Source organism: Castor canadensis, chromosome 5, assembly GCF_047511655.1.
Source record: "Castor canadensis chromosome 5, mCasCan1.hap1v2, whole genome shotgun sequence".
NCBI classification, from domain to species: domain Eukaryota; kingdom Metazoa; phylum Chordata; class Mammalia; order Rodentia; family Castoridae; genus Castor; species Castor canadensis.
The window spans coordinates 64507327-64528600 of record NC_133390.1 but is presented as its reverse complement, the minus strand read 5'-3'; the positions used below and the strand labels follow the sequence as shown (position 1 = coordinate 64528600).

General features: G+C 35.6%; 1 protein-coding gene across 2 annotated transcripts in view; it reads left to right on the top strand.

The window, feature by feature from the left end:
* Positions 1-21274, top strand: part of Lsamp (limbic system associated membrane protein) — a 606667-nt gene that overhangs the window by 311687 nt on the left and 273706 nt on the right. For both annotated transcript variants that reach the window (XM_074073203.1, XM_074073204.1), the window contains exon 2: positions 16719-16951. In XM_074073203.1, coding sequence (XP_073929304.1) covers positions 16719-16951 — 233 coding nt within the window. The remainder of the gene's footprint in view (positions 1-16718; positions 16952-21274) is intronic.

The window sequence follows — 21274 nt, the reverse complement described above, 5'->3', positions numbered from 1 at the left end:
CTTTCTTTAAGTGTCGGATTTTATTACATCTTAGGATTTTATTGTACCCAAGGATTTCTGGTTTTCTAATAACAGTCCCCTAGGCACCAGAAAAAAATGCATTTCTGGAATTCATATATTTTATGAAATAAGAGATAATATAATGAACAAGCCCTTACTCAAAAAGGAAAGGAAATTCCCTTTCTATGTTCCTTCCCCTAACTGATCCACAGCTAGGATTCCTTTAGACACTGTTCCCAGCCCATGGTTCCCAAAAGTAACCTGGCAAGGAAAACTTAGTGTCAGATATTGTTAAAAAAAAAAAAAGGAACAGACACTTGAATTAAAGAAATAATATTACATCAGCCACTGCAATAAGAATAATTCATAATGTTCATTAATGAGGAATGCCTGAAAGGAAAGAAGTCTGGGAACTATGGGGCAGGGAGTCATCTGAATCACTGGGAGTCTGAGGAAGAATGGAGGTAGGACTTAAATTACGAGGGCACTGAGGTCCTTTGTGGTTAGTCATTTCCTGGAACACAGAAAGGTGGGGAATTTCTTAACCATCCTTGCTGTCTGGGAACACAGGATTTAAAGTTTAACATTTTCACTGCAGTCATCTACTTCTTTTCCTCTCATTTAGAAATTCAGCTCAGCAAATTATACACAACCAGGGATTTCCTCAGAATGAACATTCCTGAAACTCTCTGCATTGCTCCTAGTATCTTGCAATTATTGATTGCAATTACTTAAACTTTTAGGAAAAATAAAAGTCTCACCTCTTATTTTCCCCAATTCTATTTGTGTGGCTAATAAACATATTAACATTAATAATAACAATAATGATGACCGTATCAACAATAATATGTAATGAGTATCAATTTGTTCTTATAGATCAGGTAGTAAACATCTTTAAATGTAAGGATCCATTAACCCCCAAAGCAATCCAGTGGAAAAGCTAAGAGAGAGGTGAAATAGTTTGCCTTACTGTAGATGATGCATTGTGGAAGTGAGGTTTGAACTTCCTTAATCTACTCTTGCCTAGTATACTACACAACTTCTTAATCCTTTCACACAGTCGCAAACATACCTTGAAAAAACAGCCAAGCATTAGCTGGGAACAGCCTGAGAATCACTTATGAATCCTGAGAACAATAGGGAGGGAAAGTCACTGATGGACAAGGGAAACAACTTTCTTAGCTGAATTTAATTTTACTGAGCATAGTGATTTAATATCAAAGTCTAGCCTTATCCATGACCTACTGCACAGGTATGAATGTGGGTTACCCCAAATCCTTATTTTTTATGGGAATTCTTTTGAAAGCTAATGATAAGTAGGTGAGAGGGAAATTACAGTATTCATTCATTAGCATGCCTTAAGTATAATCATTGTTAAAGCAGAGTTCAAAGACACATGAATTGAAATGTCATTATGATTCCAATGAAATGTAAGCTTGACTATGAGTATGGGTTAAAATATAAATCACCAGAGACAAGCATTGTTAATATTATCATTGATTTCATCTATACTTTTCTGAATTTTTGATAAAGTAAATGTTATTTTATAAACAGAAAACACTGAATGGAAATATTCCTGTCTCGAGTCTTCTCTATCCTATATTTACTGATCCTTCAAATTTGCTGATTTATAGAGGATGAGATGAAGGGTGTGTCTTGAGGTGAAGCAAGAGAGCAAGACAACACTTCTGGGTACAAACATCTATTTCTCTTTTCTGTGTCTTCTACATTAAAAAAGAAAAACTATTCTGAAATTCTACTGGAGAATTTCCTTTGGCTTTTCATATCATCTCTTTTTATCTGATGCTCTAATAATTGCTCTGTATGCACTCTCTCTCGTCTCTCTGTCCTTTCTCACTTTTACACCATCTGTGTATGCACATTTTAACCTCATATTTTCTTGTACTTTCTGTATATATTACTTGCTGTAGATGCATTTCTATCTTTCTATATTTGCCTGAATCTACTACCAAGAAAAAAATCTGCATACTAGAATTCTGAAAACTTAAACTCACTAGTACTTAGGAGGATATTTTGGAATCTACTCTTAGAATCACAGAATTTGAAGGGATATGCCTATAATATTGTACTCAAATTTAAAATGTTAAAGGCTATAGTCATGTTAGGTATAAGTTCCCAGGGATGTGTGAGGAGTTGCCCTAAAGAGACAGCATGATTAACTTCCCTAATGGTTCTCTTTTCAAACCAAACTTTCTCTTTTCTTTGTCTAATTACTGTGAATTCTCACAATATCCCAAATCTGCCTTGTAGCTTCTTCCAGTTCCAGTCTGTCCAATTGCAAACTTACTAGGCTAGTTCCTATGCTACTAGAAACTTTAAAGCTTGGTTGAGTTGTAGATCATAAGAACCATCTATTAAAATAACAACACATAGGGATTATAACATTTAATTATTAAACATACGACTTTTTTCAGAATGAGTCATTCTAATTTCTAGATATTTTATTAGTACTCTTATTACAATAGTAGGAAAGCTTGTTGCCCATCTACACCCCCTTTCTTTGAGGTCTAAGGAAAGGAAGTACTAGCTGGCTATGTGTGCTGACTATGAAGGCTACATGCTCACAATGTAGCTACACTGAATTCTGTTCTCTTCTATCCTGCCCTCCTTCATACATATGTGTCCTCTAAGCAAGGGATAATTACATACTCTCTGTCGTTAAAAGAACAGTTGTTTTTGATCATTTGTGGTTCCAAGATACACATTTCTAAGGGGAATCTTGGTACTGATCTTGAACTCCCTCATTAAAAATATTATTTAGTGCTCCAATTTTTCTTCCATAGCTATTCAGCATTCCAGGTTACAATGAAATTCTTTTGTTGTTATTCAGCTAGGAAGTCTTATCCCTGCAAGAAAGCAGACCTCATGGGGAGTGCATGGTTTGTGTCCAGGTAAATCCCACTGAGAAATTTTCTTTCACATTTTGGAAGAGGAGCTGCCCTATGTTATCTAAACCATTCTGTTTGCCTCCCTACCTCTGCCTCTGAAAATTCTGTGCTGTCTAGCAGAGGCTGAGTAGCTTTCACATGCTGCCAACTTGTTGCTGGAGTCCACTTGATTTTGTGCTAGCATTCATTACGGGACCACCTTAGCCTTGCTGCAAACACATTTTAAAATAGCCGACCAATGTATCACTTTCATTCAAAAACTCTTATCAGGAGAATAGTGAAAAGGGAATGAATGTCATTAGCTAAATTAATTGATAAATTAGCAGAATTAATGAAACAGAAAAGAAACAGATAGTCTTCAAATGTCTACAATAATATAACAAAAAATTTTTCATAACCTATGGAAAAAAATGAGTGTTAAATGAAGAAGCAAGAGAGAAATGAGAAAACAACTGACTGTTGAGATGCATCAACATATCATTTTGTGAAAATACTCTTTTGCATAAGTATTAGAGGTCCAAGCTTCTAACTAGGGACATTTTGAAATTAACATTTATTAAATGATTCTAAATAAACCTTTTGAACCCTCTTAATGGATTGATGAAAATGAAGAATTAGCTTCTGCCTCAGTGAAAATTCATGAACCCATAAGTATCAACCAGTCCCTTCTGTTAGGCATAAGTCAGAGGGAATAAAACTTTCCATTGATCAAGGGAAGGCACTTACTACCTGTACTACCATTTATCAATGACAGTGCCTGTTTGGCTGTACAGCAATCCCGAGCCAACTCTCTTATAGTTGACTCCAAATCTGTTTATACTGACAGTGACAATGTCTAGCATTCAGCAGGTTTCATAAGAAGCTGGGGGGTCTTTGTGGTCATTAGTCCTTCACATTATGTTTTTACTGTGGCTGACGTGGTCTCAAAGGTTTGGCTGTCAATACTTGATCCTTTATCCTGGACATATATCATCAGCTGTAGCCCAACATTTTTTTCCTAGTGAAACTAAAAAATAGCTCTTCCAAAAGCAAGAAATCAATAGATGCCTTCATCATAACTGTTCTGTATTCCAGTCAAATTTTTAAGAGTTTTAGGGAATAGCCTGTTCTCATAAGCTAGATCTTGCTGATGGTTCAGAGTACTTCCTGCCCTACTTATAGTGTAGTGGAAGTACCTGGCACACCCCAGGTAACAGAGTTCCCTGCTGATGTTATGCTCCCATTATGGCTGTAAGTATATTTATGAGGATGGCAAGAAAAAGTGTGTTTGCTAAATCAAGGATGATTCTGGTTTGTATACTTCTTAGATGTTCATCTTACATTGGGCAAGAAAGGTAGAACTTAGATCTTTTTGAGAGATTTTGACATGGAAATATTCTAGCACTGCCTTCTAAAGAGGAAAGTTGATTAAGCTTAGAGTTGTGGAATAATGTAAGAAAATTAATTCTACTTTTCCATTTTAGAGAAATGTGCAGAAGTTCACTGGTAGGTGGTTTTCAAAGGATCCCACTATAGTGATCATAATATTTTCTACAATACCTTTATCCTGTGAAATTGTGGTCTCTGATTTTCTGTGTTATTTAAAAAATGGTTATTTGGGATAAAAACAATATGACACAAGGAGTTCATATCTGGTGTAAGGTTAATAATCCCTTCTGATCTTCTTTATATAGCAAATAGATTTCATCAATCATGGACAAAGACAGAGTGAGCTTGTGAGCTATATAGAACATAAAAATGAAAGATTTTTATGCTTTTGTTGATTTTTTCAATTTTTTTTTTATTATTGCCTTCGGCAGATTTGCATCTAACAACTTTAACCTCTCAGAAACACACTTTACTACACAATGGAGACTGCCCTTCTCTTATTTGTTGCTTGGGGCTGTTTTGTATTCAATGTGTCTTTTGATCTAGCTTTATGTTCCTCCTGCCATTTTGTTGCTAAGAGCAGATAATTAAGAGAAATTAGTAAATGAAAACTGCCAAAAGGTTTTGAAATATTGAAATTGGACTCTCTGGCCAGTGCTCAAGCTAAGTCCTGTGGACCCACATTGGCCCCATATAGAACTCAGCGATTGGATAAGAAATCATCTGGGACTTACAGGAAGCCTTGTACCTAATGAATAGTATATACTTTGACCTCTTGTGCTCTGATTCTGACTTCTCAGGACAGATTTACTAAGCTCCTATTTTATTATCCCCAGTCTTCATTGTCTGAGTCAGGTGTTATATACAGGTAGAGTGATCCATGGGAAATGGTATTTTTGAAACTGCCTTTATTGTTAGAGAATTTTCTGAAAGTATGCCTTCAAGTGAAACTAGATACTATTTCAAATATACCAATGTCCTTCCTTGAGTTTGGCAAACTTAAGGTTCTTACTAAGAACCTTAATATTTTCTTGTTGGTGTCTTTTGCCTTAGTGACTCCCCTTTAAGAACCTAAATGAACACATAAATGCATACTCCAATGTCACACTAAGGACTAACCACGTTCCACAACATAACCTACTTTCTGTGTTTACAGAAGCTTTGAGACTTAGTCATAATCAATTTTTCTCACTGCTCATCTATAGTGAAATAGGTTAATTTGGTTTCACACAACACTTAAAAGTTTTCTTTGTACACTTCATTTCACTGTGAAATTAGCAATTATTTTTTTCCTTCAAGATAACAGTGTGGTCAAGAAGAATACCAGAAAGGGTGATAAAAAGCTGCATCAACTGGAATTTTCTCCACTGATCCTTTATTATCTGGGAAGTCACTTAAATTTAAGAATTCTAGAATCTTCCAGGCAACAGGAGGAACTACTTTCACTTGATGGCATATTTTCAGAAGTTCTTTGTATTCCATAGTTCCAGCTGCACATTTTCCTCTTTAAAAAATTTATTTTTGTACATCTATTAAAGTATATCATGGACAATGTGATCTTTTTTTCCAGGCAAAATGAAGTAGAAAATTTTGTGGCAGCAAACAAAAAGACACAACATACCTGATTTAAATTAGAGGAAAAAAAAGGTTCCATCACAGATTTTCCATTTCCAAAACCACTTGGAATACTATGTTTCTTCCACTTTCAAGGTTACCTTAGGAAGAAGACATCCCTAAAAAATATGAGATGGACGGTAAAAGATTTTGGTGTCATTATTCACCCATTGAATAACTGTGAGGGACATTTTGTGCATGAATTTATCAGTCAATAGAGATGCAAAAGATTGAGGAGACATAGTCTTTGCTCTGCTCATTCTTAAAATACTGATGAAAGACAGAAAAACAAAGAATTAAAATGCTAGCATAAGCTGTAAACCAGGGAGCTTGGAGAATGCCTCCCAAGGGAGGGCATATCTGATATGGATTTTGCAGCCTAAGCAGGGGCCTATGCAAGGATGCAAAAGACATTTAGAGAAAAAGGAAAAACAAGCACTAACAATAGTGATATTAGAGCCTGGATAACTGATAAAATTCAAAGCAGTGAAATAGTATAGTGAAAAGAGATCAGGCTCACTGGAAAGATAAATTGAGCTGATGTATAGTTGACTGATCTATTTGGACTTTAATAGGTTGAAAGACCAGAACATTTAAATAAGAGGATTACATGGTCAACTTCATGTATGTTCTGCTCACTATAAAAGATGAATGGAATTTTTGTGGGTAAGAGATACAATATTGCAGGCTAGAACACTAGGTGAAAGGTTATATGCTAATGCTGATAAAAGATGACAAGGCACTGATCAAAAATGGTAGAAGTGATAATTAGGAGTAGAGGGTCCCTAAGGAACAAAAATGCAAAATAATACTCCATTACATAAGTGTCATGAAGGACACCAAGGAGACAAGAACAACTCTGTGGCTATTAACTTAGGTTCTATTAACTGAAAAATAAGAAATAGTTTCAGTCCAGGATGAACTCATTTCCAGTCAGATAGGTATAATTAAAGGACAAATACTGAAGCAATGTATTAGGAAAACTCCATGAGGTCAGGAAAGATGAAAGTACAATACTGAATGACAACAGCATACTAAAAGTGAGCTAAAATGACAACTGTGAAAATTGGGAAATTGTAGGTGAGTTAAGAGGAAAAACAAGAAAATGAAGGATGTGTGGTGAATAGTGTTGAGAGCTTTGGAAGGATTAAATAATACAGATACTTCAAATTAGCCCATTTGATCTGGCCTTGCTGGAGCCAGGCAAAAGTGACTGGTCTATGAGAGATGGTAAACAGTCTGCATTAGTTAATGTAATTCCTGCTGTTAGACAGGCCAGACCTGAGCACATATTGAGATTTCAACCAAGTTCCTGGTGCCATGTGAAGAAGTCTTGACTATAAATGGTGATAATTAGTCCTGAAGAAATGGAAGAATGATTTCAAAACAATGCCCGATTAATGTCCTCTTAGATTCACTTCTTTATCTCACTCTCCTTATCTTTTTATTTAACTGCCATATTTTGGGAGTCACTGTGAAAGAAGATGCCCTTCTATAATACAGTCTCAAAGCTAGGATGGCTGAGGGTCAGAGAGAGTCAGACAAGGGGATATAAATGCCCTCAGGCTAAAAAGCTAGTGCTTTTGAGTCACAGGGTTCTTTTTAGGACTCATAGCGAGACCTTCAACTTGAGCTTTCATAGTGCTCTCTTGAACTTGACTGGCTGTGATATTTCAGAATTAACTTATTTATTTGGTAGATGTAGCAGTACAAGGTTCAGTGGCCTCTGACTTCCTCTCTCTCCCAAATCCAGATACCAGGTACCTCCCTTCACCTCTCAGACCTTAGCAGGCTTAGGCTTTATGTAGGTTGGTCATTGTAGTTGCTTCTATTATTCTATGTCTGGAGCAGACCGAGTTCATTACAAGAGATGGAATTTCATTCAAACACACTTGCTCTTGCTTTTATTCCAACCCTTTCAATAACTTCTAAAGCTCTTTTTTTTATCACCTGGCTCCAATTCCATATACAACCTGATTGTTGATCTGTTCAAGAGTAACAAGCTTCCAGCAAAAGGTTTAGATGAGGAAAAAAAATACATGATGGGGAGAGAAAGGAGAAAACCCATAAAAATAGGTTGTCACACAAGGGTGAAGTCCTTTTCACATCACTGCCCTTTGGAAGACAATACTAAGGGTAAAACAACAAACAAGCTTTGGAGCTAGGAAATATAGGTGAGGTGGAGTGGAAAGTGGGTGATGAAAAATCAAACATGGAAGTCAGAAAAACTCTTATAATTCTCTACATGAGAAGTGTCCTTGTGATTTATATGCATTCATCAGTGATCTATCAGCTTCCTGTCAGCTGGGGGAGGGGACCACAGTATTTCCTTCATCCATGATGGATCTGTTTGATAATATCCCCATCAGTTTGCAGCTCCTGGAGTCCCCGATTTCACACTTGTATCCACAAAATACATTTTACAAAATAAAGACTTCTTCTATTTATAGTTATCCACCTCTGTCTTTATCTCTTTTATCTCTACCTCTACAAGTGAAGGTAAACTAGACAAAAGAGCCCTTTTCTGTAGCCCAGATAGGCAGTCTCTTTCCTAATTTATTTATTTACATACTTACTTACTATGTGTTAACTTTGTAATAGCATGCATGCTGTACCTATTAATTGTCATGTCTTGGCACTATTTGATCTGAATTATATCTAAATGCATGTAATGCAATGGTGAGTCATATTATGATATGGTTCTTCTCCAATGGTGGCATTTGCATAATGCTGTATTTGATAAGCCTATAAAGTAAGGGGCTGGGTTTTCAAGTAAGACTTATGGAAAACAGCCTTCTGACTTTATAGCCGCGCCTCATACTTTAGAACGCTCATCCTAAGTGCTTTATAATTTATTGCAAACACTTTTATTTCTCCTTACTGCTGGAATGAGATAAAGAATAAACCCTATATGGAATAGACCACATTTTTTCTTCTAGAACTTAGCATACTTTTGATATTTACTTTGCAATGACTCAGAAGGTAACAGAATTTTCCTCAAATAGCTATGGAATTGTTTTTAATTCCATAGTGAGTGAAGATTTTAGCCTCACATCTGAGTATCCCAAGACTAATTTTACTCTTTCAAAGATACAACTAAAGGAAGTTTTTTTCTCCTTGTAAGCAAGAGGGATTTTTTTTTTAACAGAAAACAGAGACTCATAGGGAGAATCAAAACAAAAGCAAGATTTAAAATTACTATCCCTTAACTGCATGGGGAAGAGGAGAATATGTAGTTCAAAGGAGAGGAATGGGCTAGAGCTCCTTGCTACTTCAGCAAGACTATAATTGCCACTCACTCTTTGGGAAGGAATATGCCTTGTTTTTGCAACCTCAGGGTTCACGACACATACAAAATATATGATATGCCTCATTTAATCCGGGAAGGACCCCAATTCTGACAGCAGATCTCTGCAGACTGCAAAGCACAGCATGGGCCAATTCTTGTAGACTATTCAGGCCATATCTGAGAGAGTGCCAAATTTTGGCTCCGCTTCTTATGCAACTAACTTTTGTGAAGCATTTAAGGTCTGAGTTATCCCAAATATCCCAAATGTCATTTAAATATGTTTCACAGGTGGCATCAGTGGCTCAACTTACATGGCTGTACTGTAACCATGCTTCATAGTCCTGCTTTAAATGTAAATACCATGGGCTTTATGGGGCTGTTGTTGCCCAGAGAGGACCAAGAAGAATCAGATGCAAGAGAATCCAAGTTCTAAAAGGAGAATGTCCTTGAGATGTCATTACTAAACAAGGAATGGATTAAACCATGATATCCTGACGTTGCTCCATGTAACTCAACAGTGGGGTTTCTACTGAATGAATTCTCAAGATTCAAATTATGGAAGGATATGGGAACAAAAAATATTAAGCTCTTCCAAAGAATTATCAATCTATTTAATAATAACCATCATCTAAGGAGGTTGTGAAAATTCCTGTGTTGCAGAAGAAAAATACTAAAGCTATTCAACAATATTGGACATCTTCCAACCAGACACTACTTGTATGCTTAAATTCTCACATCACACAATCACTTAACTTTTCTAGCCGTAGTTTCTCAGTCAATATAAAAATTCCTGCCCCGTTATTTCACAGTCTTAGAATATTTCTGAAATTTTCATGATGTAAAACATTACACGAACATTAGACATTATTGTAAGCATATCTGAGAGACTTTGGGGAAGTCAGTTCCAGCTGACTGCAATAAAGTGACTATCATGACAAAGTGAGTCATACGAAATTTTGGGTTTTCTTGTACTTATAAAAGTTATGATTATACCGAACTATAGTTTATTATGTGTGCAATAGCAGTATGTCTAAAAAGCAATCAATGTACATAGCTTAATTAAAAATACTTTATTGCTAAATAATAACATGAAAGCAAATCTGGAAGCAAGGAATCTGGGGAGGTGAAATTTCTTGTTGCAGCAGAGGTGAGGCACATCCCCATGGTACTTTTTCATTCCTTACTGAGTCTAATCTTAGAACGTGTTATGAAGCCAAGATGATTCAAAGTGATTCATAATTCAATATTCCTTAAATTTGGTATTTAAGTAACTTGGTGGGTTTTTAAAAATATGTTTGCATGTTTCTTGGAATTCTTTATACTTAAAATAATGTAAAGCCAGACCAAGGACTTCTGACTCAGAAGAGTCTGGAATATTTTCATGATAGTTTATTCTATCCTCTGCTTAGAAATTTTCCTGATTCCACACTTTAATGTTGGTAATATATAGCATCACTTCCCAGACCAATTATCTCTCCTTTAAAGTAAAATGATTCTGTGATGATTTTGCTGATTCACTAGGAGTTTTATTTGTAGGACTGAACATACAAAGCAAACAGTATCAAAATAAAAGGCCAGTGTATTCTTGAAGAGTTCCTTCCCAATCACATCTTTAAATCTTTCCATTTCTTATAAAAACAGGAAGATTCACAAATGTGAAAAAATAATAAAAGCTTAATAAAAACGATTTATGATGAACAAAAGTTTAAGAATTTCCCAAAAACTTCCCCAACTGAGTTGATTTTCTCTTACCTCTCCTATGTGTTACTGATCTACTTTTATACAAGGGGGAAAAAACCCACTGTGGTTAAATTATTTCTCCAGCATTAAATTAGGAACCAAATTATAGCTTTCTGTTTCACTATCAGTGGTGTATAAGATTACATCATTATACAGTTGTGATGCAAAAATAAGACAGCAAAAGGATAATGATTCATTAACTAATAATTTATTTTAATTCACTTATAGTTTTAATTAACGTAATAATTTTATATATTATGGCATTCAGTGGGAGATTTCAACACAGGTATACAATGTGTAGTGATCAGATCAGACTAATTGTCCTATCAATCATGTTAGACAAATTTCTTATGTATTAGGAGTATTTAAAGTTTTTTAAATCCTTTCTGTCAGCATTTTTATTTATTTTTTAAGGTTCTGGGGATTGAACCCAAGGCCTTGAACATGCTAGGCAATAACTCTACAACTAAGCTACACTCCTAACCTTTTTAAATTTTTATTTTAAGGCACTATTTTACTAAATTGCCCAGCTGGCCTTGAACTTGCAATTCTGTTGCCTAAACCTCCAGAGTCACTGGGATTACAAGCATATTCCATCATGCCAAGTTTCTATCACCTTTTAAAAATATTCCACTTATCTACTAATTTATAACCAAAACATCACATCACTAGGCCTCATTGTAATATCATTATCACAAACTTGACTTATAGTTCAGATGTTGCTGGTGATAGGTAAGCACCTAAAAATTAAAAAAACATATTTCTTATGGAAAACAAAAAAAATACATTGCATTCTAAATGTTCGTCCTATGATTCCAGATATTTAAGTCCAGAGATCAAGTTCTCATTCAGGGTTTTTCAATCCTGGCCCTGTCGACATTTGGAATAGAATACATAATTTATTAAATGGAGACTGTCCCGTGAATTATTGTATGTTTAGCAACACTACTGGCCTCTACTCACTGGATGCCAGTAGCAATATCTCCCTCCCCAGCTATAAAAAATGAAAAAGGTCTCCAGATGTTGTCAGTGTCATCTAATGGAGATTGTCACAGACTGTCTCCATTTGAGAACTACTCATCCAACTACTCTGTGTTCATTCTTAACTGAAGATACAAATAAACTTTATCTAGTTTCATTGCTCTGAGACTCTATAGGTTAAAGGTAGGAATATAGAACATATGTAACTGATGAGAGACTAAAATGTTTTTATTTGTTATCAATAAAAATGGTAAGACTGGGGCTAGGAATGTAGTTCAGTGAAAAAGAAGTTGACAAACGTGCACAGGACCCTAGGTTCCATCTCCAGAACACACACACACACACACACACAAAGAAAAAATAAAGCGAACATCTTATATAAAGCTATATTCAGATAAATTCTAATGCTAAATTGGTACTTTTTGGCCAATAATACTTGTTAAATATGAAAAGGCGTGTCTAGTATCCATCTGGAAGTTGTGTATCATTTACATAATGCAAATCCTGTCAATACATATGCTATTGAATAATTTTTTAGTAAAACTGAATTTAGCATTTCTTTTCTGTCTCTAATTGCATTCATCATTTTAGAAGCATAATCCTCAGCTTTGCCTTGTGTAAGCAAAATTCTCCAAGTACCTGGTAATGTGAATGTGCATTGTAAGACCGGCATAAAGTATTTGCAGGGATCAAATGCTTGAGATTTTTATGACAGTTTTGTGGGTTCAGATATACTGAAAAGAGTACATGAGAATTTGCTTGCTTACATTTCCTAGTATTTTTAAAGTCGATTATTTTTTTAAAATTATAGTTTTATCTACCAGGTAGATAACCCACCTGGTATTCTTGGGTTCATGGTTAAAGTGGGCAGCCTACTAAATACTTATTTGGTGCTTTATAATTCTTTTCATGTTTTTTATGTGCTATATAGATTATTTGGTTCCCAATGGTGATTGCTCTTGGCAGAGGAAATAAGGAGTACACTTTTCTCTCTTTCATGTTCCTTTTAATATTATTTTCAATAATTCTCTTTAAATTTTGCTTTAGATCATATAATTTTAATGATTTCTTAGATAATGTTAAATAGTTATCCATTAATCCTTCACTTATTAAATAATTAATAAAGTTTTGATAGATGACCTAATAACAATTCATTAAATTAGTATCCAGTTTATTTATTCCACATTTCAGCAAACATCTACTGAGTAGATGATATTTATGTTGCTAGGCTCTGTGAGGGCTATACAGGTGAATCATAATAATTAAAATTATGAATAAAGGTAAGTGCAAATAACTTTAATGCAACAATTATACTCATCCTCTTTATGACATGAATGTCCGTTCCTTTTAGGGTGCAGTTATTTCTAAAACCCAAAATTATTTGCAAACATCATGAACTCCTTGAGAAAATATTCTGTTAAATCAAACAGCACATGACTCTTAACATATTTTTAAAATATATCTCTTTATACTTTTCCTGCTTTAGTTCAGGTTGATTTTGGAGATTAAGTCATTAACTATACAATTTTTTTTTCTGGCAGTAATGGATGTTGAACTCAGGACCTCGCATGGGTAGGCAGTTGTTCTACTGCTTCAGCCATGTGCCCAGTCCTCTTTTGCTTTGGTTATTTTTGAGATAAGGTCTCAGTTTCTGCCGGGACCATGATCCTTCTCAATTAGATCTGGACCATGATCCTTCTATTTTTGTTTCTTAACATAGCTGAGAAATTGGCATGCATTACGGTGCCAAGCCATTTGTTGAGATGTGATCTTACAAACTTTTTGCCCCACATGTCCTCGAACCACAATGCTGCAGATCTCTACTTTCAGAGTAGCTAAGATTACAGGACTGGGTCACATCACCTGACTTATTAACTATACAATTCTTAACTACAATGTCTAATGTCGAAGCATCATTCTAGGTGGGTGATAGTTCATTATTATCATAGTCCAATGACCTGGTCCTGTAATCCTCTTTTACTCTACAGTCCTGCCTATCATGTGGTTAAGCCAACTTTCCTCCTAGAGGCAAGCCCATGATACTTTTTCCTTGTGTAACTACTCATGTTCATTTGGTAAACACAGAGTTCTACAAATTGAGTCTATTATTTTGGCTTTTAGCACTTTTTCCTTATGTATACCATTTATGGTTTAAAATAGTTACACCTTAAATCAGAATTTTAAAAATAAAAAAAATAGTTCTGAAATCACATTTTTCCTTTGCTCATTTTTTATTAGAAAAATTTTAGTCACATAGTAATGAGACTTTTTTTAGATTTTAGGCTCAATATATGTAGTTTGGAACTTTGACCACATGAAAAAGAACCCTTTAAATATTTAGAGAAGTAGCTTCCTTTTTAAAAACACTATACTGTGCTCAAGTGCTTAAAATTTGGCTAACTATCTGAGTCAATTGAGAGTGTATGTGAATTCTAACATATCTTTCACTTGTTTGTAAGTAAAAGATAAATTTAAAAAACAAATAAGAATAAAACGCAAAGTAAATATAAAGATGCCATATAGACTGTCATGATAAAATTTCTACATAATGCATTGTTTCAGTAAATGCATCTTTATGGTTCTGGCAAATTTGCTGAATACTCAATTACTTCTTTAGGTAAGATAGATCTGAGCACTTTCAGAGAATAATTTGAAATAATGATGTGTGTGATTTAAACTTTTCCATGGATAAAAATTGTTAAAATGTCAAAGGACCTTAAAGATCTTACTTAGCAACTCTGTCTTGGCTAATAAGAAAATTTTCCCAATTTATGTGAATGCTAAGGTTTGGACTGGGAGCATGGAATACAGACAATTGTTTGCCCTGCGTCTGCCTGTATGACGCTGTTATTTCACACGAAATGCATGGTCCAAGGATCTGTTTTATTGTAGATTAGTTTTTAGAGATATTCAGTTGAATGAGACATACTTATATAAAATATATAGCTTTTTTCCAAATTGGAAAGACTAGAGCTACATTTCAGGCAAAAGAATATTCAGTTTACTTTTCTGTGATGCTGCAAGTCTGGTCGTTGCTGTAACTGTGCAAGTGAGAAGAGTGTACAGGTAAATGTACTAGAATATTTAAAATACACTTACATAGGCACGCTTCATTCTTCTTAATAGAAAAGTGAAAAATCCCAAGTCTACCTTCCACATTTCCATTAATAGTCTAGAAGAAGACACAGAAAACAGCCTGTTGATTAGTTCTAAATGATTCTTTAAGTTGAGAGTTTCTATGAACATCACTGAGGACAGAGAAATAATGCTGCAAAATTATAGAATGGAAAAAGTCAAGTCCAGCCTAGAAAGAATCAGCAAGCATCCATGAAGTGAGCTTCACACTCCTCATGGAGAAGCTCTAGATTATCAAACACATGGAGTGATTCCCAATAATATCTGCATGAAAAGAAATACATACTGGGAAATGCAGATGATGATACCTAAAAAGAAAGTAAGACCTGTGCATCTTGTCACCCAACTCAAGTCAAATTCTCACTCTAAATAAATCATAGAACTCACCTAATAAAAATAGGAGAAGAGGTCTTTACATTATAACTGAGGTATTTTTAAAAACTCATCTTTTCTTCTTCTTTTGAGAGATATAAGTTGGCCTCTAAGACCATGCATGGGTAGTCGGAGGATTGTGCATCATTTTCCCATCTATGCTTGGCTCTGTTGACCTGAAAGGAAACCCATATTTGATTGGGTTTAGAAAATATAGGGGACGTGGTATTTTAATTGCTGTGCTGTAGTGGTCCTAGCTGTTTCTCTTCTCCCTTTCATTCCCCAGAGTTTTGAACAGCTGGCTCTGCAGCTGTGAACAGAATCTAGGACTATCTCCCTGTGGGGCAGACATAAATCTTGCCAGAGGATTGCAAAAGGAAGGTGTTTTTTGTTTTCTTGACTTTTTTTTCATTGCCAGGTTTCTTTTGCTGGAAAATTGAAGGAAATAACTTCATTCACCATGTGGCATTTACCCTTTCTGCACAAAACCTATATTCTTTGCCCCCTTCTTCCAAGTTTTAGAAAGGTATCATTTTAGGTTTCTAAAAAAGATGGTCATTTAAAAAAGCATTTATCCTTTGCTTTCTTTGAAATAGGAAATTAAAAACTGGTTTCTTCATCACCTATAAATAGAGGCATTCATTCAATATAAGCAGAAATGCTAATAACAACCTATCTTGCCATCAGACAGCCTGCTGCCCTTGGCAGGTAGAATGAGACTTAAGCCAATGATGTTTACTTTGATTTCCATGATATAACTTCTATACCCTTACCCATGGGCCTGCTTATACACTACTCATTCCGAGTTCTTAAGGGTCACAGTGAACTCTGAAATCTAGTCAAATTCTTATAGCAGTGGAGCAGAACTTGAACCCACCATCATGCAAGACTATAGGAAATATGTAGGAAAGAACAAATGCAGCTTGAGATGAAGTAAAAGCACCACAATATCAATTTCCTAATTCTCAAAAATACTTGAATGGATGGAGATTTGTATGAATGACCTTTCTCTAAAGAAGAAGATAATCCAGTGGGAATTCAGTACTCATTTAACTTTATTGTCTGTATTAGTCATACTCAGATGGTTTATTGCTGAGTTGCATCTGATATAATGACATTGATCCATTGGATGGTGATTAGATCTGAAAAGAAATAGTGAAAATACTAAATACTCCAGGAAATGTCACGGCAATGAGTCATTATGCATACAATTACTTTTCTTGATTGGTCTTGTTGAGTCCAATGATGCAGAGAATGAAAACAGATACAGTTGTGGTTAAGGAACTAACATTATTACTTTTCTCTGTCAGATGTGTTGTAGAAGACAAGAACTCCAAGGTGGCCTGGTTGAACCGTTCTGGCATCATTTTCGCTGGACATGACAAGTGGTCTCTGGACCCCCGGGTTGAGCTGGAGAAACGCCATTCTCTGGAGTACAGCCTCCGAATCCAGAAGGTGGATGTCTATGATGAGGGTTCCTATACGTGCTCGGTTCAGACGCAGCATGAGCCCAAGACCTCCCAAGTTTACTTGATTGTGCAAGGTAAGAAAAGGATGGGATAAGCTGATGGCTAAGGGAGAAGTGGACGTGGAAAATAATAAAAAAGTACCCTTGCACTATGAGTCAGTACCTTTGGCAAGAACATTTTCTTCTAGTCCTGATTATGAAAATACAGAGAACATCCACAGCTATTGAACAAAGTAGGATAGGGACATAAAAATTCTTATCTCAGAAAGCAAAATAAAACCAAAAGGGTTGGGGCATGGACCAAGTGATAGAGTCTTTGCCTCAGAATGCAAGAGCCTCTGGGTTCAATCCAAGTTTGGTTTTAGCTGTCTTTGCCCTAAAGATTGCCATGAATTACCTGTTTTATGACCAAAAAGTCATGCAGAAAAGTAAAAATTCCTTTGAAGCCTTACCATTTTCTCATCCGTCCAGCTTCCTCATGTTAGTATCTTCTCTGAGTAACAAGCTACCTGTGAGCAAGTCTAATGACAAGGATCTGCAAAGTCACTGGGGACGATTTGTTGCTAGATTGGGGTTTCCAAGGGCACATCTGAGTCATGGTTTTACAGAATGAAAATCCTAAATGGCATACACATGCCCCCATAGTACAGCTCTCTTGGGTCCCTTTCCCCATAATCGCAGAATGAAAACAAAGCTGATCAACTGCACAATTTTATTGCAAACAAAGTCAAACCACCAGCAGTTTTAATGCGTCTAACAGGAAAGATCTAAGCACTACCAAAATTAGGGTTGTGTTCGTGTATTCTTGATTTATAATTTTATGTAAATTTAATGCAAATTAGGCATGGCCCTAGGGCGCCTGTCTAGATTCCAATGCAGTCAGTGGTGTGGCAAAGTTTGACTGTAGCTTCTACTAATGTGTTTGGAATTGATTATTGCAGCATTTAAATTTTTGCTCTCCCAGATCTTCTGATTAATAGATTGAAACCAGAATAAAATACATCAGAGACTGCCGGGTGCAAGGGTGGTTTTGTCATGTGACCTCTATCTTGGTCCATTTGCAATGGCTGACAGCTTCATTTTATTCCCTGTAAAAGGCCTGTCTACTGATTTGCAAAGTTCCAATCATAGTCAAAGCATAGGATGCTTTCTTTGTAGTTTTAGTGATAGTATTTGAGAGCTTATGACATAAGACGCTGGCGTTTAGATCTTAGGCAAACTGTTTAATGTATAAGCATAACTAGAAATATGCAAATATGCCAGTAGGTTAATTTACCAGCTCCCTCAAAACACATAAAGTGTGCACATACACACACTCCTGGCTCAACGCAGGAGAATTTCTATCTGATTCTGTGGAAGAGGGAGAGATGGTAACCAGTTTACTTAAGGCTCTTTGTAACAAATTTTATCTAACAATTACTTGTTGAGATTATGTCATGATTTTCTCCTTTGACTTTTGATTTATTTTATCCCTATATTTCTTTAGAATGGATTATACTTTTAAAATCCTGCTTGATTATGACATGTTTATACAATTTTACAGTTTTTATTATTCAAAAGCTTTTAGAGACTACAATAGATATTCTGTATTGTCCTAAATTAAACATAATTGAACAACCTGAGTGTTATATTTCTTGGTTTCTGGATGAGGAAACAGAAGAACATTAAATTTAGGTTACTTATTGAAGGTCAGACAGAGTTTAGAGGTCAATTGAGAGACAAGCTGACCTGAAATCAAGTCTGAAACACTTTCTACTGGATTGAAATGTTTTGTCTTTGACTCTAAATCTGAGTTCTTTCCGTGAAATTCTCAAACTTACTCCCTTTTTTTCCTGTTGTTCTGTGTACTTTTGAACTACAAACATGACCATCCCTAGAAGGTTAGAACCAGAACTCAGACCAGATTGTGTAGACTTTCATGCCTTGGCAGTGAAAGTAAAATTAAATTTAAGGATGGAAAAGAACCTGCTAATTGCCAAACATTATTTAATCATTGTCTTATTTAATTCTAATATTACTAACAAGTGGATGTTGATTATTTTTATTATGTATATGCAAAAGATTAAAGATTAGAGACAATAAGGAAATTGCCCAAGGCTCCCTGTTGGCTTAGGACATGATTTGAAATCTATATCTGTCTGATTCAAAGTACTATTATATTACCTACCTTGAAAGAGGAGATGAGCAACAAAGACTGTACTTACAAAGGGGATGAAGAAAGGATTGTCTCTTTCTTGAGTCTGAGTCATGGAGAGGAACTTCTGGAAGATTGTATGCATGTTGCCATTTGATCTGAGCACGAATGGCTAAACCATTTCTCTATAGGGCATTCAGCTTTGTGGTCATCAGGTATTCCATCCATTCATATTTTCCCACTGATTCCTATGTGGCACCTCATCTCTGCATTCTTCTTTTAACTACATCCAAGATTCCATTTCTAGGTATGGCTGCATCCTTCTTTTCCCTAGCTTCTCCTTCAGAATCCAAGGGCCTTTCAAACATTTCAGGCCCTGCTTTGAAATCCTTCATGATTTCTGCAACTCCATTCCAACTAGTCATTGAATAATTATTCTATTCCTTTTACTTAATTGTAGTTAAGGAAACCTTTACTCAAAGAGGTCACCCTTAGCTCAAAGATTGTAAGATATTGTTAATGAATAGCATTTAAGAAGATAGGTTCGACAGTCACACTGCCTGATTGAATTCTAAATTTTTCTTCATGCCATCTAAAAACACTTTGTGGCAAACCACTTAATTTCCCTAAGGCTCAGTTTTGTCATAAATGAAATAGAAAGAAAACACAAATATCTTAAATCCCTCTAAATTTATTGCAACTATTAAAGTATTTGATCTCCTAGCCTAACATCATGTGTTCTTATCCAGTAGACGATGATAATATGAACACCAGGAAGCTCTTGCTGCTCCAGTATTTCTGTAAGGGTCACTCTTGTGCTGGGGATGCTGCCCAGCATCTAACAACTGCTGTGAATGATTGCCTGTTATCAGCTCAGTCAGTTTTTATTTTGGGTCCCTTGAGGCCATTTTTTAAGTTGTCCTTTTCCTTAAGATCTAGTTTAGCTTTACTTCATTTGAGACTCTAGAAGGTTTCTTAGATCAGTATCACTTTTAGGTTTTTACCTACATTTATCAAAGGTGTTTAAGTCAAAATGCAGTTTGCATAACTGCACTTAAATGGTTTGCCAAATTCAGATTGGTAGGACCAGTCCAGAATTCCTGATTCAGTAGATGTGGGCAGTGTCTGATGAGAATTTGCATTTATGACAAGTTCCCAAGTGAGAACTGCTGAGGATCCTGGTATAGGGTTATGGAGAACCACATCCCGAAAGGATTATCCACTTTAAGATTGTATGTAGAAGTACTACTGCATGATTTCAACTGATTGCAGGAAGTGTTGTATCCACAAATATTCTAAAAACTGATGTAGCTGGACACAAAACAGACAACACATGGGATGACATATACCTTAATTTTCCCATCCCGTTTTAAGTCCTTGAAGGCTGCTCCCATAGCATATCTCTGTGGAAAGAAAAATCTTCCCTCACCCTAAACTGTCCATTTTCAGGTACCAAAGCAATGGTTTTGGCATACTGGTCAAGAATTTTAAAAAAAAATCTCAACTTTACAAGTATGTTAGTGTTTATAACCCCTTATATTTCTGCATCTTGTTTTCCTTGGAGCCTGTATTCCTTGTGTGTGTGTGTGTGTGTGTGTGTGTGTGTGTGTATTCCCTCCACGTCTTGACTTTTCAATATCTTTAATGTTTTCTCCTAGTTTCATGATTATTTTTCACAGAGAAAGTTAAGTTTTTATCAGTTCATGAAGGTCATTGCACACAAAATAGCCTGTGTTGAAATAAATATGCTGTGCAGTTCGATAAACTCTATCTTCCTCTAAATGACAGCTATATTACACCTTCCTAATAAAGTACGCAGGTGACAGTGTCACATCACAAATGTACAAACCAATACTGACCTTTGGGGTCCCTTATGATGACTTGATAGTAAATACGTTAGATGCGAAAGTGAATGTTGCACACGTATAAACATGCACTTCACACCTAACAAATGAAGGGACCCATAGCTGAAGCCAGATATTTTGCTTCCTATGCCAGCTACTTTATAGTGAAGTCCAAGAATGAAATTGAGAAAACATCACCCTTAAAATCAATAAAGTGAAAAGATAAATATTCCTGACATCTTTCCCACTAATAATATTTTCTTTTACCTCAAAAAGTCACCCTCCTATGACTTCCTGGTCTTCCTGATCCCACTGCATATGGAAGCACATGTGTCTCTAGACTATTATCTTTGCATAATGTATAGCAAATTCAACATTTAGCTTTATTATTCTTGTAAAAATGCAGGTACCTGAGACCCA